This window comes from Rhea pennata, chromosome 33 (genome assembly GCF_028389875.1).
Source record: "Rhea pennata isolate bPtePen1 chromosome 33, bPtePen1.pri, whole genome shotgun sequence".
Lineage (NCBI taxonomy): Eukaryota > Metazoa > Chordata > Aves > Rheiformes > Rheidae > Rhea > Rhea pennata.
This window is the reverse complement of record NC_084695.1, coordinates 752,586-777,957: the sequence shown is the minus strand read 5'-3', so window position 1 is coordinate 777,957 and position 25,372 is coordinate 752,586. Positions and strand designations below refer to the sequence as shown.

The 25,372-nt window shown below is 69.6% G+C and overlaps 1 protein-coding gene across 1 annotated transcript in view; it reads right to left on the bottom strand.

Annotated features, from left to right (window-relative positions):
* Positions 1–25,086, bottom strand: part of CACNA1A (calcium voltage-gated channel subunit alpha1 A) — a 44,198-nt gene extending 19,112 nt beyond the window's left edge. The window contains exons 1-32 of the mRNA XM_062598345.1: positions 24,779–25,086; positions 21,872–21,977; positions 20,468–20,607; positions 17,857–17,948; positions 17,610–17,762; positions 16,430–16,617; positions 15,253–15,356; positions 15,072–15,187; positions 13,614–13,670; positions 13,086–13,175; positions 12,774–12,983; positions 10,910–11,022; positions 10,712–10,824; positions 9,503–9,634; positions 9,341–9,413; positions 9,098–9,215; positions 8,620–8,687; positions 8,405–8,511; positions 7,918–8,302; positions 7,733–7,818; positions 7,364–7,632; positions 7,143–7,281; positions 6,897–7,026; positions 6,153–6,212; positions 5,947–6,053; positions 3,412–3,511; positions 3,151–3,311; positions 2,902–3,042; positions 2,449–2,650; positions 2,209–2,373; positions 1,780–1,890; positions 61–144 (exon numbers count right to left, since the gene is read on the bottom strand). Of these exons, the coding sequence (XP_062454329.1) occupies positions 61–144; positions 1,780–1,890; positions 2,209–2,373; positions 2,449–2,650; positions 2,902–3,042; positions 3,151–3,311; positions 3,412–3,511; positions 5,947–6,053; positions 6,153–6,212; positions 6,897–7,026; positions 7,143–7,281; positions 7,364–7,632; positions 7,733–7,818; positions 7,918–8,302; positions 8,405–8,511; positions 8,620–8,687; positions 9,098–9,215; positions 9,341–9,413; positions 9,503–9,634; positions 10,712–10,824; positions 10,910–11,022; positions 12,774–12,983; positions 13,086–13,175; positions 13,614–13,670; positions 15,072–15,187; positions 15,253–15,356; positions 16,430–16,617; positions 17,610–17,762; positions 17,857–17,948; positions 20,468–20,607; positions 21,872–21,977; positions 24,779–25,086 (4,428 nt within the window). The remainder of the gene's footprint in view (positions 1–60; positions 145–1,779; positions 1,891–2,208; positions 2,374–2,448; positions 2,651–2,901; positions 3,043–3,150; positions 3,312–3,411; positions 3,512–5,946; positions 6,054–6,152; positions 6,213–6,896; positions 7,027–7,142; positions 7,282–7,363; positions 7,633–7,732; positions 7,819–7,917; positions 8,303–8,404; positions 8,512–8,619; positions 8,688–9,097; positions 9,216–9,340; positions 9,414–9,502; positions 9,635–10,711; positions 10,825–10,909; positions 11,023–12,773; positions 12,984–13,085; positions 13,176–13,613; positions 13,671–15,071; positions 15,188–15,252; positions 15,357–16,429; positions 16,618–17,609; positions 17,763–17,856; positions 17,949–20,467; positions 20,608–21,871; positions 21,978–24,778) is intronic.
* Positions 25,087–25,372: the final 286 nt, after the last annotated feature.

The window sequence follows — 25,372 nt, the reverse complement described above, 5'->3', positions numbered from 1 at the left end:
GTTGCCGGTCCGAGCCCCGGGAGGGGGCTGCAGGCCGGCGGGGGCGGTGGAGCCGCCTACCCCGAACTCGGTGACGAGGATGTCCGTGATGCTCCCCAGCACTGTGACGAAATCAAAGATGTTCCAGGCGTCGCGGAAATAGTTCTGGAAAGGAAGGGAAAAAGCAACGAAGGAGGAGGAGGAGGAGGAGGAAGGGCAGGACGGGGCGGCGGGGGCTCCGCGGCGGACGGGCCCTGAGGCGCCGCCCCGACTGGTGTCGTCCCTGGGCCAGCTCCTGGGATCCCGTGATAACCGTGCACTAGATCCCCAGGATCCCGTGATCATTTGTGCACTGGCTCCTCGGGATCCCGTGATCACCCGTGCACCAGCTCCCCAGAAGCCCATGAATACCGTGCACTAGATCCCCTGGATCCCACAATCACCCGTGCACCAGATCCCCACGAGCCCACAAATACCTGTGCACTAGATCCCCTGGATCCCGCAGTCACCTGTGCACCAGACCCCCAGGATCCCATGATCACCTGTGCACCGGCTTCTTTCGGTCCCATGATCACCCACGCACTGGCTCCCCAGGATCCCATGATCACCGCGCACCGGCTCCCTGGGATCCCGTGATCACTGCGCACCGGCTCCCCAGGATCCCGTGATCACCGCGCACTGCCTCCCCAGGATCCCGTGATCACCGCACACCAGCTCCCCGGCATCCCGTGATCACCATGCACCGGCTCCCCGGGATCCCGTGATCACTGCACACCAGCTCCCCGGGATCCCGTGATCACCATGCACCGGCTCCCCGGGATCCCGTGATCACTGCACACCAGCTCCCCGGGATCCCGTGATCACCGCGCACCGGCTCCCCGGGATCCCGTGATCACTGCACACCAGCTCCCCGGGATCCCGTGATCACCGCGCACCGGCTCCCCGGGATCCCGTGATCACTGCACACCAGCTCCCCGGGATCCCGTGATCACCGCGCACCGGCTCCCCGGGATCCCGTGATCACTGCACACCAGCTCCCCGGGATCCCGTGATCACTGCGCACCGGCTCCCCAGGATCCCGTGATCACCGCGCACCGGCTCCCCGGGATCCCGTGATCACTGCACACCAGCTCCCCGGGATCCCGTGATCACCATGCACCGGCTCCCCGGGATCCCGTGATCACTGCACACCAGCTCCCCGGGATCCCGTGATCACCATGCACCGGCTCCCCGGGATCCCGTGATCACTGCACACCAGCTCCCCGGGATCCCGTGATCACCGCGCACCGGCTCCCCGGGATCCCGTGATCACTGCACACCAGCTCCCCGGGATCCCGTGATCACCGCGCACCGGCTCCCCGGGATCCCGTGATCACCGCACACCAGCTCCCCGGGATCCCGTGATCACTGCACACCAGCTCCCCGGGATCCCGTGATCACCGCGCACGGGCTCCCCGGGATCCCGTGATCACTGCACACCAGCTCCCTGGGATCCCGTGATCACCGCGCACGGGCTCCCCGGGATCCCGTGATCACTGCACACCAGCTCCCCAGGATCCCGTGATCACCGCGCACCGGCTCCCCGGGATCCCGTGATCACCGCGCACCGGCTCCCCAGGGTGCCGAGCCGAAGCAGGGTGCGAAGGGCCGGGGGAGGGGGGACGCCCCGCGCCCCGCGCCGCAGCCTCGGCCCCCGGCTGGGGACGCTCCGGGCTCGGGGGGCGGGAGCAGCCCCGGAGCCGGGGCGCTCGCGCGAGCCGGCGGTGCCGGTGCCGTCCCCGGCAGCGCGGCGGCGCCTACCAGCACGCCGAAGGCCATGATCTTGAGGAGACACTCGAGGGAGAAGAGCGAGGTGAAGACGTTGTTGAACATCTTCAGCACGTTCTCGTAGGCGTCCGAGGCGTCGTAGAACTGCGGGGGACACGGGAGGTGGGGCCGGGGACGCGCCGAGGCGGTGGGGACGCTCCGAGGGGGGGGGGACAGCGCTGGGGGACGGGGACACGTCCTGGGGGACAGCACAGCCCCAAGGGGCCGGGACAGGTCCTATGGGACAAGATGGGTCCTGGGGCGCGGGGACGAGAAGGGGTCCCAAGGCGGCTCCCAAGGAGCGGGGACACGTCCAGGGGACGGGGGTGGGTCCTGGAGGACAGCGGTGGGACGGGGAGCAGGGGCAGACCCCAGGGACGGAAACGCCGCCGCGGCCCGGCCCGGCCCGCCCCAAGCACCCACCTTCATCATGAGGACGATGGTGTTGAGGGCGATCATGGCCATGATGGTGTACTCGAAGGGAGGGGACACCACGAACTGCCACATGCGGTACTGGAAGCTCTGGCGGTTCTGGGGCATGTGGCGCGTCAGGGGCTTCGCGCTGATGGCGAAGTCGATGCAGGCCCTCTGCGGGGGGGAAACCACAGCGTGGGACGCGTCCCCCCCCTCCAGGTCCCGCCGGGACGCTGGCGCGCGGCGCACCTCGTTCTTCTCCAGGCTGTACTCCTCCATCATCTTGTCCCCCTGCTCCTGGAAGGTGATGATGATCAAGGCCACGAAGATGTTGACGAAGAAGAAGGGGAAGACCACGAAGTAGACCACGTAGAAGATGGACATCTCCATGCGGTAGCCCGGGCTGGGGCCCTGGTTCTCGTAGGTGGCGTCCACCGAGTGCTTGAGGACCCTGCGGTGGGCCGAGAGCAGAGACGGGGTGGGGAAGCCACGGGGAGGTGCGAGACCCCCCGGGCATCCCCAGCGCGGTCCAACCCCACACGGCTCTTGGTCCTGCAGGAGCCAGGTGTCCAAACCGGGGCTCGGTCCACCAGGACGTGCTCCTCTAGGCTTAAACCCAGGTGAGACCCCAGTGCCCCCTGCCCCCGCGTGGGAGACAGCTGGTGGGCCCCCACGAAGCTCGGGGAGGTCCCACGCCCTTACTGCGGCCAGCCTTCTCCCGTGGACACGGTGAAGAGGGTGAGCAGAGCCCAGAGCACGTTGTCGTAGTGAAACTCGTACTTCTTCCACTCCCGCTTCTGCGCCTTCACCTCGTTGTCCTTCTCGTAGACCAGATATTCCCCCCTGCGGTGGGAAAACGCGATGGGACCAAGGCGGGGACAGGTCCCGGCAGAGCCCGGCCGCGTCTCCGTCGCCCGCGGTGGCCGGAGGGGTCCCCACGGCAGGCCCTACCTGCAGTCCTTCTCGAACTCCTTGGACTCGTCGGTGCAGTAGAAGAACTTGCCCTTGAAGAGCTGGACGGCCACCACGGCGAAGATGAACATGAAGAGCATGTAGACGATGAGGATGTTGAGGACGTTCTTGAGGGAGTTCACCACGCAGTCGAAGACGGCCTGGAGGGCGGCGGACGGGACGGGGTGGGCGCCGGCTCGGGACGCCTGGGAAGAGCGGAGCCCCCCCCCCCTCGAGGGACCCCCACCCGCCGCGGCCCACCTTGAGCTTCGGCAACCTCTTGATGGTCTTCAGGGGCCGGAGGACGCGGAGGACGCGGAGGGACTTGATGGTGTTGATGTCCTTCCCTTTGCTGCTGCCGCTGCACGGGGTGGTGGGGGGGGGGGACGGGGCGTCCGTGAGGTCCCGGCACCCAAGGGTGCCCCGGGGTGTCCCCCCACACCCCCCCCACACACACGCCCCCCACCGCGCTCCGGGGCCCAGGCGTCCTGGAGCGGCCGGGCGCCGGCGAACCCCCCCCCCCATTGCGCACGAGGAAGGGCAGAAGCGGGAGACGGGAAGGCGGAGGGACTTTACCGTGAGCTGCTCCTGCGGCGGCGGCGGCGGCGGCGGCGGCGGCGGCGGCGGCAGGGGAGAGACAAGGCGCGGTGAGAGCCGGCGGCGGCGGCGCCCGCGCACGTGTGCCCCCCGCCCCGCCGACGGCCGGGCTCGCCGCTCCTCCACCGCGGCCGCGCACCCTTACTGGGGGCCGCGCAGCCTCGGCCAGCGGGTCGGGCATCCCGCACTAGGGGATTACGCGTCCTTTACTAAGGGATTACGCATCCTTTACTAACAGATTATGCATCCTTTACTAAGGGATTACACATCCTTTACTAACAGATTATGCATCCTTTATGAATGGATTTTGCATCCTTTACTAGGGATTGTGCGTCCTTTACTAAGGGATTACACATCCTTTACTAAGGGATTACGCATCCTTTATTAACGGCTTGTGCATCCTTTACTAAGGGATTACACATCCTTTACTAACAGAATTCGTACGCATCCTTTATGAATGGATTTTGCATCCTTTACTAGGGATTGTGCATCCTTTACTAAGGGATTACACATCCTTTAGTAAGGGATTTTGCATCCTTTATTAATGGATTTTGCATCCTTTACTAGGGATTGTGCATCCTTTGCTAACAGATTATACACATCCTTTACTAAGGGATTTTGCATCCTTTATTAATGGATTGTGCATCCTTTACTAGGGGATTAGGCATCCTGTACTAACAGGTTACATATCCTTTACTAAGAGGTTATGTGTTCTTTATTAACAGATTGTGCATCCTTTGCCAGCATATTGCACAGTCTGCGCTGGGGGGGGGGAGGTCCCCCCTGCACTGGGGGGTCTTTGCCCCCTGCACTGGGGGGTTTTGCCCCCTGCACTGGGGGGTCTTTGCCCCCTGCACTGGGGGGTTTTGCCCCTGCACTGGGGGGTTCCCCCCTGCACTGGGGGGGGTTTTGCCCCTGCTCTGGGGGGTTTTGCCCTGTAGCAGACTGAGCCCCCAGGCAAGCGGGGCCGCGGGGCCACCGGTGCCGGGGGCCGGGGAACCGGGGTGGCAGCAGGACGGCACGACACGACACGACACGGCACGGCACGGTACAACACGGCACGGCACGGCACAGCATGGCACAACACGGCACGGCGCGACATGGGACGGCATGACACGGCACGGCACGGCATGACACGGCACGGCACGGTGCGACACGGCACAGCGCGACACAGGACGGCACGGCATGACACGGCACGGCACGGCACGGCGCAACACGGCACGGCATGACACGGCACGGCACGGCACGGCAGGACACGGCACGGCACGGCACGGCACGGCACGGTGCAGCAGCCAGCGGCGAGGAAGGACGTCGAGCGGCACAGCGGAGCGCGGGAGGCGCGGGCGGGCGCGGGGCGTGTGCACAGGGATGTGTGTGTACACGGGGCGGGTGTGCACGGGGGTGAGCACGTGCACAGGGCGGGTGCATATGTGTGCACGGGGGTGTGTGTGTGCACGGGGGTGTGCGTGTGTACAGGAGTGGGTGTGCACAGGGGTGTGTGCGTGCACGGGGATGTGCGTGTGCACGGGGCGGGTGTGCACGGGGGTGCGCACGTGCACAGGGCAGGTACATATGTGTGCACAGGAGTGTGTGTGTGCACGGGGGTGTGCGTGTGTACAGGAGTGGGTGTGCATGGCGGTGTGCGTGTGCAAGGAGTGTGTGTGTGCACGGGGGTGTGCGTGTGTACAGGAGTGGGTGTGCATGGCGGTGTGCGTGTGCAAGGAGTGTGTGCATGCATGGGGGTGTGCGTGTGCACGGGGTGGGTGCGTGTGCGCGTGTGCGGGTGCATGTGTGCACGTGTGAGTGTCCCAGGCCCAGACGTGGTCCCAGCAGGGGCTGAGGGAGCCAAGGGCAGATGCAGGGAACTGGGAGGTGCAGGAAGGTACTGGGAGGCACTGGGAGGTGGTGGGAGGCACTAGGATGTGTTAGGAGGTACTGGGAGCCGTGGGGGGCACTGGGAGGTGTTGGGGGGCACTGAGAGGTGCTGGGAAGAACTGGGAGGTGCTGGGAAATACTGGGAGGCACTGGGAAGCACTGGGAGAGGCAGACCCCAGCAGCCATCCCTGTCCCCTGCCCGCCGCCCCCCGCCTGCTCCCCCCATGTGTCCCCTCGTCCCCACGGGGTGCTGCGGCCCCTCAGCCCCGCGGGGGGCCCAGGAGTCCGGGCCCCGCGGCGGGGGCGGCGGGGGGGGACACTCACGTGAAGGCGAAGGCCACCAGCGCCCCGCTGACCACGATGAAGTCCAGGATGTTCCACAGGTCCCGGAAATAGGCACCTTGGTGAAGCACCAGCCCCAGATCCACCATCTGCCGGGAGGGGACGAGGGGGTGACGGGGGCGCCAGGACGGCCGGGAGCCCCCAAGCCTCCACCGCGCCCCGTCGCGGCCGCCCCCCACCCCGCTCACCTTGATCACCATCTCGAAGGTGAAGACGCCCGTGAAGACGTAGTCGAAGTAGCGCAAGACCTGGGCATGACGGCGAGAAGGTCCCGGGGGTGCCGAGGACACCGGTGTGGGGCCGCCCGGGGTCACCCGGCTTGACCCGGTGGCCATGGGGATGAGTGACCCCATTGCAGGACCCCGAGGTGGGTCTCGGGGGCAGGAGAAGGTGGCCATGGAGATGAGCAGCCCCTTGGAAGGACCCTGAGGTGTGCTTTGGGGGCAGGAGAAGGTGACCATGGGCGCAAGTGGCACCATAGGTAGGTCTTGGAGGTAGGAGAAGGTGGCCATGGGGACAAGTGGCCCCATTGCAGGACCCCTAAGGTAGGTCTCATAGGTCTCAGGGCTAGGAGAAGGTGGCCATGGGTGCAAGTGATGCCATAGGTAGGTCTTGGAGGTAGGAGAAGGTGGCCCCGGGGATGAGCAGCCCCTAGCAGGTCCCCTGAGGTGGGTTTTGGGGGCAGGAGAAGGTGGCCACGGTGCAAGTGGCCCCATAGGTAGGTCTTGGAGGTGGGAGAAGATGGCCCCAGGAATGAGTGGCCCTGTGGGTAGGTCTCAGGGGCAGGAGAAGGTGGCCATGGGCGCAAGTGGCCCCATAGGTAGGTCTCGGCGGTAGCAGAAGGTGGCCCCGGGGATGAGCAGCCCCTAGCAGGACCCGCGAGGTGGGTCTCCTTGGGACGGAGCTGCGGGGCGGGGGGGGAGGGGGCTCACGTTGTTGCGGGGGGCGTTGGGCTGCACGGGGTCCTCGGCGGCCAGGGCGATGCTGCTCATGGCGATCACCAGGAGGATGCACATCTCGAAGTAGCGCAGGTTGACGATGTAGTGGCACAGGCGGCGGAAGCTGCCGAGAGCCCGGCAGGGCGCTGAGGGCCGCGGCGGGGCGGCCGGGACCCCCGCCGGGTGCCGGGCCCGCGTGTGTCCCCCCCCACCCCCCACCCGCCCCGGGGCGGCGCTCACGGGTTGGTGGTGGAGAGGATGAACATGGAGCTGTAGGGCACCATGGGCTTGGGCCCGTTCTCCTCCTGCTCGCCGGCTTCCTCCTCCTTCTTCTCCTCCTCCTTCTTGGGCAGCGGGTCGGGGTTGGCGTTCTTGTTCACTGCGGGCAGGGGGACGCGTGCCAGAGCCCGCGCCGGCGGGCGCCGAGCCAGGTGGCCGCCCGTAGCCACGTCCGCGCCTACCTTGGAGGACGGCGCCGCGGGCGGGCGGCGCGAAGGGCGGCGGGATCTCCACGGCCGTGTGCTCGGGCCTCGCGGGCGCCTTGGCCGGCTCCGGGTCGGGGCTCCGGCGGGCGCCCGCGGGCGCCGGGGGCTCGCCGGCGGCCAGCTTGTCGTTGGTCGCGTTGTCCGCGTCCTCGGCCGCGCGGGGCCCGGGCCGGCCCGGCTCCTGCTGGATGGGGCGGGCGGTGGAGAGCGTGGGGCCGGGCGGCCCCCCGGGACCGTGGTTCTCCCTGGGGAGGCAACGCGGGCGCCGGCGGGGGGCTCAGAGCGGGGGGCCGCGGCGAGGGGGGGGCCCCGCCGCCGCCCCGCGCCGCCGCCCCGGCCGCCCACCTCCGCCGCCGGTGCCGCCGCTCCTTGTCCTCCCGCCGCCCCTCGGGCTGCCCGGCGTGCCGGTGGCGCCGGCGGCGCTCGCCGTCCTCGCCGTCGCGGTGCCGCGGCCGCCGCTCCGCCCGCCCGCCGCCTCCTTCCTCCTCCTCCTCCTCCTCCTCCTCCTCGTCCTCCTCGTCCTCGCCGGCGTCCGGCCGGCGGCGCCCGCGGTGCCGCCGCCGCTGCTGCTGCTCCCGCTCGCCCTCGGCCGGCCGGTGCCGCCGGTGCGGCTCGGGCGGGCGGTCGCGGCGGGCGGCGGCGCGGGGCGGTCGCCGGGAGCCGTCGCCGGCGGCCGGCGCCTCGCCGTTGGCGTTGTTGTTGCGGTTCTCCCGGGGCTCCACCACCAGCGGCCGGTCCAGGTGGGTCTTGGCGTCCGGGCGGAGGCGGCGCGCGGGGCCGAGGCGCCGGCGCTCGTCGGGCTCCGGCGCGGGGCACAGCGCCTCCCGGCTCGCCAGCAGGTTCTGCCTGCGCAGCTCGCTCGCCCGCTGCTCCCACACCGACCGCGGCGCCTTCTGGTTCCTCTGCTGCTCCCTCCTGCAGGGAGACACCGAGGGCGAGCGTGCCGGCGGCGGCCCGGCCCGGCCCGGCCCGGGGGGGGGGGGAACCGGGCGGCCCCGGGGCGGCCCCGGCACTCACGCGGCGATGGACATGTTGGCCGCCGAGAGCGGGCTCACTTCGGCCACCTCCTTGGCCTTCTGCAGCGCCAGCTTCTGGTTGGCGGCTTCCTCCTCCTCCTGCTCGTCCTGCAACGCCCGAGGGGGCCGTGGCGGCGGCGGCGGCGGCGGGGAGGGTCCCGGCGGCGGTGCCACCGGCGCGGCCCCCCGCCGCCGCCCGCCGCGCCGGGCCCTCACCTTGGTGAGCTCCTGCGCGTTGGCCAGGTTGTCCACCGCGATGGCCAGGAAGACGTTCAGGAGGGTGTCTGGGCGCCCCGTCAAGGCAAAGCGCGTCCGGGGGGCAGCGTGCCGCGCCGTGCCACGCCGGCGGGCCCAGGCGTCCTGACCCCCCCCATCATCACCATCCCCATTCCCGCGCCGTGCCGCGCCGGCGGGCCCAGGCGTCCTGACCCCCCCCATCATCACCATCCCCATTCCCGCGCCGTGCCGCGCCGGCGGGCCCAGGCGTCCTGACCCCCCCCATCATCACCATCCCCATTCCCGTGCCGTGCCGCGCCGGCGGGCCCAGGCGTCCTGACCCCCCCCATCATCACCATCCCCATTCCCGCCGTGCTGGGGGCCCCAGGCATCCTGTCCCCCCCAATCGCCCCACCACGCCCGCGGGCCCAGGCGTCCTGCCCCTCCCCATCCCCCGGCGGCGCCGCTGGGAGGATGCAGTTGCCGAAGAGGGTGAGGACGATGAAGTAGACGGAGAAAACCATCCCGCCCTTGACGCCGCCCTGAGATTTGATGCCGTCGTACATCACCGCGTTCCAGTCTTCGCCTGTCAGGATCTGGTGGGGGGGGGATAGGAGCGGGGGCGCGGGCAGGGGGGGACGGACCGGGCACCCGCTGCCGCCCCGGCCGTGCCGAGCCGCGCCGAGCCGTGCCGCGCCGTGCTGCGCCGCAGGGGCCCTACCTGAAAGACCGTCATTATTGCTGCCGGGAAGGTGTCGAAGTTGGTCGGGGGGGTCCCGTCGTCGAAGTTGAACCTGCCGGCGGGGGCGGCGGCGCACGGTTGAGCCCCCGCCGGCACAGCGGGTGCCCCAGCCCCCCTCCCGCCCCCCGCGCCGCCACTCACTGCCCCCCGAAGAGCTGCATCCCCAAGAGGGCGAAGACGACGATGAAGAGGAAGAGGAGGAACAGGAGGCTGATGATGGACTTCATGGAGTTGAGCAGGGAGACCACCAGGTTCCTCAGGGAAGCCCAGTACCTGGCAGGGCACAGCGGGGCTGGGCGCGCCGGCGCGCGGCCGCTCGGCGCGCTGGCGCACGGCGGCTCCGCGCACGGCACGGACACGGCGGCTCGGCACACAGCACGGACACAGCGGCTCGGCGCGCGGGCACACGGCGGCTCCGGGCACGGCACGGACACGGCGGCTCGGCACACAGCACGGACACGGCCGCTCGGCGCGCGGGCGCGCGGCGGCTCCGCGCACGGCACGGACACAGCGGCTCGGCACACAGCACGGACACGGCCGCTCGGCGTGCGGGCGCACGGCGGCTCCACGCACGGCACGGACACGGCGGCTCGGCACACAGCACGGACACGGCCGCTCGGCGCGCGGGCGCACGGCGGCTCCGTGCATGGCACGGACACGGCGGCTCGGCACACAGCACGGACACGGCCGCTCGGCACGCGGGCGCACGGCGGCTCCGTGCACGGCACGGACACGGCGGCTCGGCACACAGCACGGACACGGCCGCTCGGCGCGCGGGCGCACGGCGGCTCCGTGCACGGCACGGACACGGCGGCTCGGCACACAGCACGGACACGGCCGCTCGGCACGCGGGCGCACGGCGGCTCCGTGCACGGCACGGACACGGCGGCTCGGCACACAGCACGGACACGGCCGCTCGGCGCGCGGGCGCACGGCGGCTCCGTGCATGGCACGGACACGGCGGCTCGGCACACAGCACGGACACGGCCGCTCGGCACGCGGGCGCACGGCGGCTCCGTGCACGGCACGGACACGGCGGCTCGGCACACAGCACGGACACGGCCGCTCGGCGCGCGGGCGCACGGCGGCTCCGTGCATGGCACGGACACGGCGGCTCGGCACACAGCACGGACACGGCCGCTCGGCACGCGGGCGCACGGCGGCTCCGTGCACGGCACGGACACGGCGGCTCGGCACACAGCACGGACACGGCCGCTCGGCGCGCGGGCACACGGCGGCTCCGTATACGGCACGGACACGGCCGCTCGGCGCGCGGGCGCACGGCGGCTCCGTGCACGGCACGGACACGGCCGCTCGGCGCGCGGGTGCGCGGCGGCTCGGCGCACTTACTTGGTGACTTTGAAGATGCGCAGTAACCTGAGAGCTCGTAGCACGCTGATCCCGAAGGATGTTCCCGGCTTCACGACGGCCCAGATCACCTCGAAGATGCTGCCGATGATGACCTGCCGGAGGGGAGCGGGCGTCGGGGCCGGGGCCGCGGCACGGCACAGCGCCGCCGGCGCGCGCGGGGCGCGGGGCCGCACTTACGGCACAGTCGAAGCAGTTGAAGGACGAGTGAAAGTAAGGCCGCGTCCCCAGCCCGTACATTTTTATAAACATTTCGGACATAAAGAGTCCCAAGAAAATGAATTCTGCATAGTCTGCGGAGGGAAGAGGGAGCCAAACGGCGGTTCCGGCGTCTGCTCCGGCGTTCCCGCGGCCCCGCGCGGCGTTCCCGCGCCCGTCCCGCTTCCCACGGCCCGGCGCTCCCCCGCCTGCCCCAATTCCTGCAGCCCGGCACTGGTGCAGCGTTCCCGCGCCCGTCCCGCTTCCCACGACCCAGTGCAGCGTTCCCACGCCTGCCCCAGTTCCCGCAGCCCAGTACAGCATTCCCGTGGCCTGGCACCAGTGCAGCATTCCCACGCCTGCCCCAGTTCCCGCAGCCCAGTACAGCATTCCCATGGCCTGACACCAGTGCAGCGTTCCCACGCCTGTCCCAGTTCCCGCAGCCCAGTACAGCATTCCCGTGGCCTGGCACCAGTGCAGCATTCCCACGCCTGCCCCAGTTCCCGCAGCCCAGTACAGCATTCCCGTGGCCTGGCGCCAGTGCAGCGTTCCCACACCTGCCCCAGTTCCCGCAGCCCAGTACAGCATTCCCGTGGCCTGGCACCAGTGCAGCATTCCCACCCCTGCCCCAGTTCCCGCAGCCCGGCACTGGGTTCCCATGGCCTGGCGCCGGTGCAGCGTTCCCACGCCCGCCCTGGTTCCCGCACCGATCCCGGTTCCTGCAGCCCTGCGCGGCATTCCCACAGCCTGGCCCCGTTCCCGCGGCATTCCCACAGCCCAGCATTCCCGTGCCCGGCCCGGTTCCCATGGCCCAACGTGGTGTTCCCGCACCCAGCCCAGTTCCCGCGGTCCAATGCGGCATTCCCACGGCCCAGCCCAGTGTTCCCACGGCCCAGCCCAGCGTTCCCGCGCCCAAACCAGTTACTGCAGCCCAGCGCGGCGTTCCCACAGCCCGGCCCAGCATTCCCGCACCCGGCCCAGTTCCCACGGCCCAGCCCAGCGTTCCCGCACCCAGCTGGTTCCCACGCCCAAACCAGTTCCTGCAGCCCAACGCGGCGTTCCCACGCCCAGCCTGGTTCCCACGGCCCGGCCCAGCATTCCCGCACCCGGCCCAGTGTTCCCACGGCCCAGCCCAGCATTCCCGCGCCCAAACCAGTTCCCGCAGCCCAGCACGGCGTTCGCACAGCCCGGCCCAGCGTTCCCGCACGAGGCCCAGTTCCCACGGCCCAGCCCAGCGTTCCCACACCTGGCCAGTTCCCGCGCCCAGCCCGGTTCCCACGGCCAGCCCAGCGTTCCCGCGCCCGGTCCGGTTCCCGTGGCCCGGCCTAGTGTTCCCACGGCCCGGCCCGGCGTTCCCACGCCCAGCCCAGCATTCCCACGCCCAGCCCAGCGTTCCCACGGCCCAGCCCGGCATTCCCACACCCAGCCCAGCGTTCCCGCGGCCCAGCCCGGCGTTCCCACGGCCCAGCCCAGCATTCCCACGCCCAGCCCAGCGTTCCCACGGCCCAGCCCGGCGTTCCCACGCCCAGCCCAGCATTCCCACGCCCAGCCCAGTGTTCCCACGGCCCAGCCCAGCATTCCCACACCCAGCCCAGCGTTCCCGCGGCCCAGCCCAGCATTCCCACGCCCAGCCCAGCGTTCCCACGGCCCAGCCCGGCGTTCCCACGCCCAGCCCAGTGTTCCCACGGCCCAGCCCAGCATTCCCACACCCAGCCCAGCGTTCCCGCGGCCCAGCCCAGCGTTCCCACGCCCAGCCCAGCGTTCCCACGGCCCAGCCCAGCATTCCCACACCCAGCCCGGCGTTCCCGCGGCCCAGCGCGGGCCCGGCGCGGCGGGCGCTACTCACAGAGGAAGTCGGATAGCCAATCTGGCTGGTCGTAGTGAACTATAGCAACACACAAGGTGTTGAGAGCTACCAGACTGAGGACGGTCCAGTAGAAGGCCTGAGTTTTGACCATGCGGCGGATGTAGAAACGCATCCTCCTCTCCCGCTTGTGGAAAAACGTGGAGTTTTCCAGCTTGGCACTTTTGAGGCTGGCGCGGGCGAAGGGGGAACCTGCCGGGGGGAGCGGAGGGGGTCGCTGGCGGCGGGTGGCCTGGCACGGCCCGGCCCGGCCCGGCGCGGCCCGGCGGCGCCAGCGCCCGCGGCCCCACGCACCCACGGAGGAGATGTCGGCCAGCTGCTCGTCAACGTCCTCGGGGCGCAGCAGGTCCGTCTGGCTCCGCTTGAGGGTGGCGCGGCGCAGGGCTCCGACGGTGGCCACGCGCGGCAGGGGGAGACGGGCGTCACTCGGGGCGGCCCCCGGCCCCCGCGGCGCCCCCCGCCCCCAGGCAAAACCCCGGCTCGGGGCTTCGGGACCCCGGTCTGGGCTAAAACCCCCTGGCTCGGGGCTATGGGACCCCGGTCTGGGCTATAGACCCCCCCACCTGGTGGCTATAACCCCCCGGCTGGTGGCCAGGAGCCCCTGGCTGGTGGCTATAACCCCCTGGCTGGTGGCTATAATCCCCCAGTTGGCGGCTATAACCCCCCGGCTGGTGGCTATAATCCCCCCCGGCTGGTGGCTATAATCCCCCAGTTGGTGGCTATAACCCCCCGGCTGGTGGCTATAACCCCCCCGCGGCTGGTGGCCAGGAGCCCCTGGCTGGTGGCCAGCGGGAGCCCCGTGCCCCGGGGCAGGGCACTTACCATCGAAGGGGAGTCTCTGCTCTCCGTCGGTCTCATCCTCCGCCAGGATCACTTCTTCTGGGGGAAAAGCGCCCGCGTGAATCTAGGCCACGGCGGCAGATGGCCGGGGCGGCCGGGGAAGCCTCCGCCGCGGAGCTGGGGCCGGGGCCAAGCTGCATCGCGGCAGCGCTTGGCCGAGGGCCGCGGGCTCCCGCGGAGCAGCGGCCACCGCGGAGGGGCTGCAGCACGCAGGGGATGGAGGATGGAGGGATGGAGGATGGAGGGATGGAGGGGATGGAGGGATGAGGGGATGGAGGGATGAGGGGATGGAGGATGGAGGGATGGAGGGATGGAGGATGGAGGGATGGAGGGATGGAGGGGATGGAGGGGATGGAGGGATGAGGGGATGGAGGGATGGAGGGATGAGGGGATGGAGGATGGAGGGATGGAGGATGGAGGGATGAAGGGATGGAGGGATGAGGGGATGGAGGGATGGAGGGATGGAGGATGGGGGGATGGCGGATGGAGGGATGGAGGGATGGAGGGATGGAGGATGGAGGGATGGAGGGATGGAGGGATGGAGGATGGGGGGATGGGGATGGAGGGGGTGTGGGATGGAGGGATGGAGGGATGGAGGATGGTGGATGGAGGGATGAGGGAATGGAGGATGGAGGAGATGCAGCACAGGGGCGATGTGGGATGGAGGGATGGAGGATGGAGGGATGGAGGGATGGAGGATGGGGGGATGGCGGATGGAGGGATGGAGGGATGGAGGGATGGAGGATGGAGGGATGAAGGGATGGAGGGATGAGGGGATGGAGGATGGAGGGATGGAGGGATGAAGGGATGGAGGGATGAAGGGATGGAGGGATGAGGGGATGGAGGATGGAGGGATGGAGGGATGGAGGGATGGAGGGATGGAGGATGGTGGATGGAGGGATGAGGGAATGGAGGATGGAGGAGATGCAGCACAGGGGCGATGTGGGATGGAGGGATGGAGGGATGGAGGATGGAGGGATGGGATGGAGGGATGGGATGGAGGGGATGTGGGATGGGGGGATGGAGGGATGGAGGATGGAGGGATGGGATGGAGGGGATGTGGGATGGGGGGATGGAGGGATGGAGGATGGAGGGATGAGGGAATGGAGGATGGAGGAGATGCAGCACAGAGGCGATGTGGGATGGAGGGATGGAGGGATGGATGGAGGGGATGTGGGATGGAGGGATGGAGGATGGAGGATGGAGGATGGAGGGGATGTGGGATGGAGGATGGAGGATGGAGGGATGGAGGATGGAGGATGGAGGATGGAGGGATGGAGGATGGAGGGATGGATGGAGGATGGAGGATGGAGGGATGGATGGAGGATGGAGGGTGCCGCACGGAGGGGATGCGGGACGGCGGGGCCGCAGCCAGGGGTTTGGAGGAGATGCAGCGCAGGGGGCGGCAGCGGCCCGGGGGGCCGGCGGCGGGACCCTCACCCGCTTTGGAGATCCACTCCATGTAGCCGTTGAGCTCGCGCTCGATCTGCTGCTGCCGCCGGAGCTTGAGGAAGGCCCGGCGGTTCTCCACCCGCTCCCGCTCCTTGGCGAACTCCCTGCGGGCGCGGGGGGGTCAGCGCCGGCCCCGGCCCGGCCCCCGCCCGCCCCCGCCGCCGCTTACCCGGACAGCACCCCCAGCACGAGGTTCAGCATAAAAAAGGAGCCGATGATGATGAGGGGGATGAAGTAGAGCCAGTTCCAAGTGTTCCCTGAGGCGTCGTTGCTCTGCAGCCCCGGGGGGGGGGGGGGGGGGGGAGCCGGGGGCTGAGCGTTCCCGCGCCCGTGCGCCGAGTTCGCCGGGGCTCAGCCCGAGCTGCCGCAGAGCCCCCGCCCGCTCCCCGCTCCGCGGGGCCCCAGGCGTCCGGGCAGCTCCCTGTGCCATCCCTCTCCCTGCCATCCCTCTCCCTGCTGTCCCTCTCCCCATCATGTCCCTCTCCCCACCGTCCCTCTCCTCCCCGTCCCTCTCCCCGCCGTCCCTCTCCCCCCCATCCTTGTCCCTCTCCTCCCCGTCCCTCTCCCCACCGTCCCTCTCCTCCCCGTCCCTCTCCCTGTCATCCCTCTCCCCCGTCCCTCTCCCCGCCGTCCCTCTCCCCGCCGTCCCTCTCCTCCCCGTCCCTCTCTCCCCGTCCCTCTCCTCCCCGCCCCCTCCCCGCCGTCCCTCTCCCCTTGTCCCTCTCCTCCCCGTCCCTCTCCTCCCCGTCCCTCTCCCCGCCGTCCCTCTCCCCCATCCCTCTCCCTCGTCCCTCTCCTCCCCATCCCTCTCCCTGTCATCCCTCTCCCCCGTCCCTCTCCCCGCCGTCCCTCTCCCCGCCGTCCCTCTCCTCCCCGTCCCTCTCTCCCCGTCCCTCTCCTCCCCGCCCCCTCCCCGCCGTCCCTCTCCCCTTGTCCCTCTCCTCCCCGTCCCTCTCCTCCCCGTCCCTCTCCCCGCCGTCCCTCTCCCCCATCCCTCTCCCTGTCGTCCCTCTCCTCCCCATCCCTCTCCCCGCCGTCCCTCTCCCCCATCCCTCTCCCTGTCGTCCCTCTCCTCCCCATCCCTCTCCCCGCCGTCCCTCTCCCCCATCCCTCTCCCTGTCGTCCCTCTCCTCCCCATCCCTCTCCCCCCGTCCCTCTCCCCGTTGTCCCTCTCCCCCCGTCCCTCTCCTCCCCGTCCCTCTCCCCGCCGTCCCTCTCCCCCATCCCTCTCCCTGTCGTCCCTCTCCTCCCCATCCCTCTCCCCCCGTCCCTCTCCCCGTTGTCCCTCTCCCCCCGTCCCTCTCCTCCCCGTCCCGCCCCGGGCGCGCGGCGGCGCGGGCGCTCACATAGTAGAGGAGGTCCGTCCACCCTTCCATGGTGATGCACTGGAAGACAGTCAGCACGGCGAAGAGGATGTTGTCGAACTGCGTGATCCCGTAATTGGGCCCCTCCCAGTACTTCTTGCACTTGGTGCCGTTGGGGCAGATCCGGGCCGGCTCGTCCGTCCCGCAAGGAACTTCCACCTTGATCTCGTCTGCGGCGAGCGGGGCCGGGCGGGGCGGGACGGGGGGGCGGCGCGTCGGGGCTGCGTCCTGTCCCCGTCCCCGCCGCCGCCGCCACCGCTGCCACTGAAACCACCGCCACCATCTCCACCACCATCGCCGCCACCATCTCCACCACCATCGCCACTGCAACCACCGCCACCTTCTCCACCACCATCGCCGCCACCATCTCCACCACCATCACCACCACCATCACCACCACCATCACTGCAGCCACCGCCACCACTGCCACCACCGCCACCACCATCGCCACCACTGCCACCATCACCACCACCACCATCACTGCCACCATCACCACTGCAACCACCGCCACCACTGCAACCATCACCACCACCATCACTGCAACCACCGCCACCACTGCCACCACCATCACCACCACCATCACCGCCGCCACTGCCACCACCACCACCGCCGCCACCACTGCAACCACCACTGCAACCACCACCACCACCGCCACCATCACCACCACCATCACCACTGCAACCACCGCCACCACTGCCACCGCCACCACTGCCACCACCACCACTGCCACCGCCACCACCACTGCAACCACCACCGCCACCGCCACCACTGCCACCGCCACCACCACTGCAACCACCACCACCACCGCCACCATTGCCACTGCCACCACTGCCACCACCACTGCAACCACTGCCACCACCTCCAGCAGCACTGCTGCCACCACCGCCACCACTACCATCACCGCTGCCACCGACGCCACCACCACCGGCACCGCCGCGACCACCGCCGCCACCACTGCAACCACCACCACCTCCGCAACCACTGCCACCACTACTGCCGCCACCATCACCACGTTGCAACCTTGCAATTAGCGGCGCCTCCACCGGGGTGCCGGATTAATTAGGCCGTTCCATAACGAGCGCGGGCCACGGGCCCAGGGAGCCGGCGCCGGGGGGGGGGACACGCGCGGGAGGGAGCCGGCGGCGCCGGCGGCGGCACCTACCCGTCACCAGGTCGAAGCAGGTGGTGTGGAACTTGCCCATGTAAAACTCCAGCCCGATGATGGCGAAGATGAGGATGGCGAAGAAGAGGAGGAGGCCGATCTGCAGCAGGGGGATCATCGCCTTCATGATGGACTTGAGGACGACTTGTAAACCTGCCCGGGGCGAGCGGCGGGCTCAGGCGGCGGCGGGGACCCGCGGGGGGCACCCACGGAGGGGGACCCCCGGGGCCGCCGGGGCCGCACTCACTTGGGATCCCCGAGACCAGCTTGAGCGGCCGGAGCACGCGGACGGCCCGCAGCGTCCGCAGGTCGAACTGGGAGCCCACCGTGGCCAGGATGCTGCGGGACGGGACAGCGGCGGGTCAGGTGCGCTGGCTACCGCGGGCCGCCGTGGCCACCACAGGCCCTGCCGCCGTGGCCGCCAGAGCCACCACAGCCCAACCTGCCCGTATGTCCACCATGGGGCATGACACCATGGCCATGAGAGCCACCACGTCGTGGTCCAGCCACATGTCCACCTTGGACCATGCCACCATGGCCACGAGAGCCACCATGGACCAATCTGGCAATATGTCCACCATGAGTCATGCCACCATGGCCACCAGAGCCACCACATCCCAATTCAGCCATATGTCCACCTTGGACCATGCCACCATGGCCCTGAGAGCCACCACATCCCAATTCAGCCATATGTCCAACTTGGATCGTGCCACCATGGCCCATGGCCCCGTGGCCACATCCCAGTCTGGCCACATGCCCACCATGGGCCATGTCAGCACAGCCACTGAGAGCCGCCGTGTCCCAATGTGGCCATATGTCCACCATGGGCCACATCACCATGGCCACAAGAGCCACTATATCCCAGTCTGGCCACATGTCCACCATGGGCCATGCCACCATGGCCATGAGAGCCACCACGTCCCAGTGTGGCCACATGTCCACCTTGGACCATGCACCACGGCCACCAAGAAGCACCACGGCCCCATCTGGTCTTGCCTCCCCATGGGCCACCACCTTCCAGCCCAGCCACGTCTCCCCGTCACCCACCATGTCCCAGTGTGGCCCCGTGGCCCCTACGGGCCACCAGGTCACCAGACCGCCGGGGCGCCCATGGGTGCTGCCGGGACACCCGCGGGCCCAAGCACTGCCGGCACCGCCGGGCCTGCGGCGCGGGGGACCCAGGTGTCCGGGAGCGACAGCGGAGCCGGCTGCCACCCCGCGCCATGCCGGAGGGTCCCTTCCCATCGCCCGGTTGCCATGGCAACCGGCCGTTCCCATTCACAGTCGCCACGGTTACCCTCCGTGTTCATTCATGCCCGTTGCCGTGGCGACAGCCCGGCTCCATTGATACAATCTGCGAGGGGTTTTTTTTTGTGGGGAGGGGGGAAATGGGGACACCGGCCCGCCGGGGCTGCCTGCAGCGGGGGGCACCCACGGGGGCGGCTCGCGGTGGGGCTGCCAGGCGCGCGGTGCATGCTCGAGGGTGCAGGATGTGTGCTGGGTGCAGCGCGCAGGGTGTAGGGTGCGGAGCACTGGGTGCATGGTGTATGCTCAAGGGTGCAGGATGTGTGCCTGGGTGCAGTGTGGAGGGTGTAGGGTGCAGAGCACTGGGTGCATGGTGCATGCTCGAGGGTGCAGGATGTGTGCTGGGTGCAGTGCGGAGGGTGTAGGGTGCAGAGCACTGGGTGCATGGTGTATGCTCAAGGGTGCAGGATGTGTGCCTGGGTGCAGTGCGGAGGGTGTAGGGTGCAGAGCACTGGGTGCATGGTGCATGCTCGAGGGTGCAGGGTACATGCCTGGGTGCAGGATGCACAGCACAGGACACAGTGCACAGGGTGCAGGGTGCAGGGTGCAGAGCACTGGGTGTACAGTGCACACTAAGGGGGTGCAGGATGCGTGCCTGGGTGCAGGGTGCAGGGTGCAGAGTACTGGGTGCACGGTGCACGCTAAGGGGATGCAGGATGAGTGCCTGGGTGCAGTGCACAGGGTGCAGAGTACCGGGTGCACAGTGCACACTAAGGGGGTGCAGGATGCGTGCCTGGGTGCAGTGCACAGGGTGCAGAGTACCGGGTGCACAGTGCACACTAAGGGGGTGCAGGATGCGTGCCTGGGTGCAGTGCGCAGGGTGCAGAGTACCGGGTGCACAGTGCACGCTAAGGGGGTGCAGGATGCGTGCCTGGGCGCACGGCACGAGGTGCAGCGCAGACGCTGCGGGGTGCTGAGCGCCGGCGCGGGGCGCAGGGCGCCGGCGGACGGGGTGCTGGGCGCACTGCCGCCGCCGCTGTGTCCCCGGGTGCTCCGGCGGCGCTCAGCACCCCGCCGGGCTGCGGGCTGGGAGCCGCCGGCGGTGCTGAGCCGCGGGGGACGGCGCGACGGCGCTGAGAGGCGCCTGCGGAGCCGGGGAGCCGAGTGGCGGCCGGGCACGGCCCGCGGCGCGCGTGCGCGCACACACACGCGCGCGCGTGCACGTGGCTGCATGCGCACAGGTGTGTGCACGTGGCCGCATGCACACACACGCGCGTGCACGTGGCTGCACGAGCACACACAGGCATGTGCATGTGGATGCATGCGCACACACGCGTGTGCACATGGCTGCACGAACACGCGCAGGCGCGTGCAGGTGGTAGCACGCACACACACACGTGTGCACGTGGCTGCACGAACACGCGCAGGCGTGTGCAGGTGGTAGCACGCACACACACACAGGCGCGTGCACGTGGCCGCACGAACACATTCACAGGCGTGTGCGCGCGGTGGCACGCGTGTGCGTGTGCGTGCCCGTGTGCGTGTGCGTGCCCGTGTGCGTGTGCACGCGTGCGTGCGTGCGTGCGGGCGGGCGTGCGGGCGGCGGCGCTCACCCGGTGAGCACGACCACGAAGTCCATGACGTTCCAGCCGTTGCGCAGGTAGGAGCCCTTGTGCAGGGCGAAGCCGAGCGCCAGGATCTTGATGCCGGCCTCGAAGCAGAAGATGCCGATGAAGTACGGCTCCGTGTCGTCCTGCGGGCGCGGGGCGCCGCGGCGCGTCAGCCGCCGGCCACGCCTCCCCGCCCCCCGGCCCCCCGGCCCCCCGGCCCCGCGTCCCCGCGTCCCCGCGTCCCCGCGTCCCCCCAGCCCCATCCCCACGTCTCTGCACCCCTGCATCCCCGCATCCCCACGTCCCCACGTCCCCATGTCCCCACATCCCCGCCTCCCCGTGTCTCCGCATCCTCATGGCCCCGTGTCCCCATGGCCCCACATCCCTGTATCCCCATGTCCCTGTGTCCCCATGTCCCCACATCCCCATGTCCCCACATCCCCATGTCCCCATGTCCCCACGTCCCTGTGTCCTCACATCCCTATGTCCCCACATCCCCATGTCCCCATGTCTCCACATCCCCACATCCCCGTGTCTCTGTGTCCCCACGTCCCTGCATCCTCACATCCTCATGTCCCCATGTCCCCATGTCCCCTGTCCCCGGTCCCCACATCCCTATGTCCCCGCATCCCCATGTCCCCACGTCCTCCCGTCCCCGTGTCTCCGTGTCCCCATGTCCCTGCATCCTCACGTCCCCATGTCCCCATGTCCCAGCATCCCCATGTCCCCATGTCTGCATGTCCCCACGTCCCCACATCCCCGTGTCTCCGTGTCCCCACGTCCCTGCGTCCTCACGTCCTCATGTCCCCATGTCCCAGCATCCCCATGTCCCCATGTCCGCATGTCCCTGCATCGCCACCTCCCTATGTCCCCACATCCCCATGTCTCTATGTCCCCATGTCCCCATGTCCCCCCATCCCCATCCCCACGTCCCCTGTCCCCACATCCCCATGTCCCCGCATCCCCGCATCCCCATGTCCCCACATCCCCCCATCCCCATCCCCACGTCCCCTGTCCCCACACCCCCATGTCCCCACATCCCCCCATCCCATCCCCACATCTCTGCACCCCTGCATCCCCATGTCCCCACGTCCCCACATCCCCACATCCCCTGTTCCCCATCCCCCGTCTCCATCCCCACGTCCCCCGTCCCCATCCCCACGTCCCCTGTCCCCACTTCCCTATGTCCCCGTGTCCCCCGTCCCCACGTCCCCGTGTCCCCACCTCCCCACATCCCCCGTCCCCACGTCTCCGTGTCCTCGCGTCCCCACGTCCCCCGTCCCCCGCACGCCCGCCTGGCCCAGATTGCCGGCACGGAGGAATCTGGGACGCAGCCGGGTCCGGGGGCGCTGCGGGGGGGCGGGGGGGGGATGGTGCCGCCCGGTGCCGCCGAGCGCCGGCGCTCACCAGCCGCTCCGACATGGGCGTCTTGTCCTCGTCGGGCAGGTGCTGCTCCAGCGCCAGGACGATGCAGTTGGCGATGATGGTGGCTAAAATCATGTATTCAAAAGGAGTGCGGCCGAGTCAAGGAATAACCTAAAGAAACTTCCGGCCTGGCGCGGCACGGCGCAGCACGGCACGGCCCCGGCACGGCGCCGCGTGGGGAAACCGAGCCAGCCGCGGTGCTGGTGGGGGTTCGGCCCGGCCGGGACCGAAGCGGCGCGGTGCAGGCGCGGCACGGCACGGCACGGCACGGTGCGGCACAGGCACCCTTCCCCAGCCAGCAACGCCGCGGCCAGGGCGCCCCGGCAGCCCCCCGGCTCGGCACTGCCACCGCCTCACCGGGGGCCCCGAGGGCCGGCAGCCACCGCGGGGGACCCGCGCGCTCCCACGGTGCCCATGCTCCGGGCGCCGAGTCCACCCCAGGACCAGCTCAGCTGTCCGGCACGGCTCGGCTATCTGGCACACTTTGGCTCTCTAGCTCGGCTATCCGGCACGGCTTGGCTATCCAACGTACCTTGGCTATCTAGTTTGGCTCTTTGGCACACCTCGGCTATCCAGCACGGATAGCCGGCACACCTCGGCTATGCGGCACACCTCGGCTATCCCACGTGGCCATCCGGCACACCTTGGCTATCCGGCACACCTCGGCTATCCCACGTGGCTATCCGGCACACCTTGGCTATGCGGCACACCTCGGCTATCCCACGTGGCCATCCGGCACACCTTGGCTATGCGGCACACCTCGGCTATCCCACGTGGCCATCCGGCACACCTTGGCTATCCAGCACACCTCGGCTATCCCACGTGGCTATCCAGCACACCTCGGCTATCTGGCACACCTCGGCTATCCCGCATGGCTATCCCGCATGGCTATCCAGCACGGCTATCCAGCACGGCTATCCAGCACGCCTTGGCTATCTGGCATGGCTATCCATCACATCCTGGCTATCCCACATGGCTATCCAGCACGGCTATCCAGCACGCCTTGGCTATCTGGCATGGCTATCCATCACATCCTGGCTATCCCGCATGGCTATCCAGCACGGCTATCCAGCACGCCTTGGCTATCCGGCATGGCTATCCCACATGGCTATCCAGCACGGCTATCCAGCACGCCTTGGCTATCCGGCATGGCTATCCGGCATGGCTATCCAGCACGGCTATCCAGCACGCCTTGGCTATCCGGCATGGCTATCCCACATGGCTATCCAGCACAGCTATCCATCACAGCGTGGCTATCCCACACGGCTATGCGGCACGCCCCGGCTATCCCGCACGGCTATCCGGCACACCTCGGCTATCCATCACGCCGCGTGGCTGCCAGTCCCGCCGGAGGCTCCCGGGGCCGAGGGGCAGCCCAAGCCCCGGCACCGCCGCAGCCCCTCTCCCTGCGGCCGCGAGGGCCCCGGCGCTGCGGGAAGCGTTCACCACCGGCATCGCCGGCACCACGTGGCATAGCCCGTTCACCGGAGGGGGGAGCGAGGCACGGGCAGGATCTGGCCCAAATCTCCCCAAAACGAGCCCTTGGCCCCGGCGGCTCCGGCGGTCACGGGCAGGCGGAGGAAGGAGCCAGGCGGACGTTGCCGGGCCGGGCACCGGCACCAACGGCTCCGAAGCCACCTGCATCGGCACAAAGGTGCCGCTCGAAGCCGCCCGGTGCTCCCGGCCCAAAATCCCGGCCCTTTCCTGGCAGGATGCTCCCATCCCAGCGGGTCTGGCACATTTGGGCACTTCCCACCCGAGTCGAAGCAGTCGGCGTCCCCAGGAGCCGCTTCCCGGGCACCCCGGGAGTGGGAGCCACCGTGGGAACGGAGCCCGGCCGGGGGGGGTCATGGTGGCCCAGGCAAGGCTGGGGACGCCCCGATCCCGGCCGGCACCTCGTGGGAACCGGCACCTCAGGAGCGGGAATGGGGCACGGGAACGGCGCCCGGCTGGACGCGGGGATTTGGTGACGGGGTGCGGGAACAGCGCCTGGCCGGATGCAGGGATTTGGGGATGGAATGTGGGAATGGTGCCCACTGGATGCGGGGAATTGGGGACGGGGGCACGGGAATGATGCCTGGCCGGACGGAGGGATTTGGGGATGGGGCACCCGGCCAGACACGGGGATTTGGGGATGGGGGTGTGGGAACGATGCCTGTCTGGACACGTGGGGGTTCAGGACCGGGGGCTTGGGAACGACACCTGTCCGGACGCAGGGATTTGGGGACAGGGGCATGGGAACGATGCCTGTCTGGACACAGGGATTGGGGGACGGGGCACCTGTCTGGACGTGGGGATTTGGGGATGGGGGCGCAGGAACGACACCTATCCAGACACAGGGATTGGGGGCCGGGGGCTCGGGAACGACACCTGTCCGGACGCAGGGATTTGGGGACGGGGGCATGGGAACGATGCCTGTCTGGACACAGGGATTGGGGGACGGGGCACCTGTCCGGACGTGGGGATTTGGGGATGGGGGCGCAGGAATGACACGTGTCCGGACGCAGGGGTTCGGGGCCGGGGGCGCGGGACCGACGCCTGTCCGGACGCGGGGATTTGGGGATGGGGGCGCGGGACCGACGCCTGTCCGGACGCGGGGATTTGGGGATGGGGGCGCGGGAGCGGCGCCTGTCCGGACGCAGGGATTTGGGGATGGGGGCACGGGACCGACGCCTGTCCGGACGCGGGGATTTGGGGATGGGGGTGCGGGACCGACGCCTGTCCGGACGCGGGGATTTGGGGATGGGGGCGCGGGAGCGACGCCTGTCCGGACGCGGGGATTTGGGGATGGGGGTGCGGGAGCGACGCCTGTCCGGCCGCAGGGGCCCGGGGCCGGGGCGCCCGCCGGAGCCCCCCGCCGCCGCCGCCGCCGCTGCCAGGCAAGGATATGGCCATTCGGTGATCTTTTTGGCGTACTTCCTCACCACGTTGTCCTCGCTGAAGAGGAAGAGCGAGCGGTTGACGGTCAGGCAGTTCTGGCGCACGGGGATGGGGTTGTAGAGCGCCATGGTCCGCGCCCGCTGGGCCATCGACTGCTTGTAGACGCGCTGCGGGCCGGGGCCGCCGCCGGCGCGGGGCCCCCCCGGCGCCCGGCCGCCCCCCGCCGCCGCCGCCGCCGCCGCCGCCCCGGGGGGGCCGCCGGCCGCGGCGCCCGGCGGCCCGTAGCGGGCCGCCCCCTCCTCCCCGAAGCGAGCCATGGTGCGCAGAGCCAAGGGCCGGCGGATCCGCGGCGGGGCGGGGGGGCCCCTCGCAGCCCATGCGGCGTCGGGGGGGGCGCTCAGGCGGCCGCCGCGGGCGCCCGGGGCATCGCCGCGCTCGCCGGATTGGGGACGGGGGGGGGGGTTGGGGAGAGCGGTGCGGCGGGCGGCTCCCCCCGGCAAGGAAGCAGGGAAAGGTAAAAAATTAAAAAAATTCACCCCCCCTCCAAAAAAAAAAAAAAAAATAGTGATAATAAAGAAATCCGGACTCCTCAGTGCACCAAGC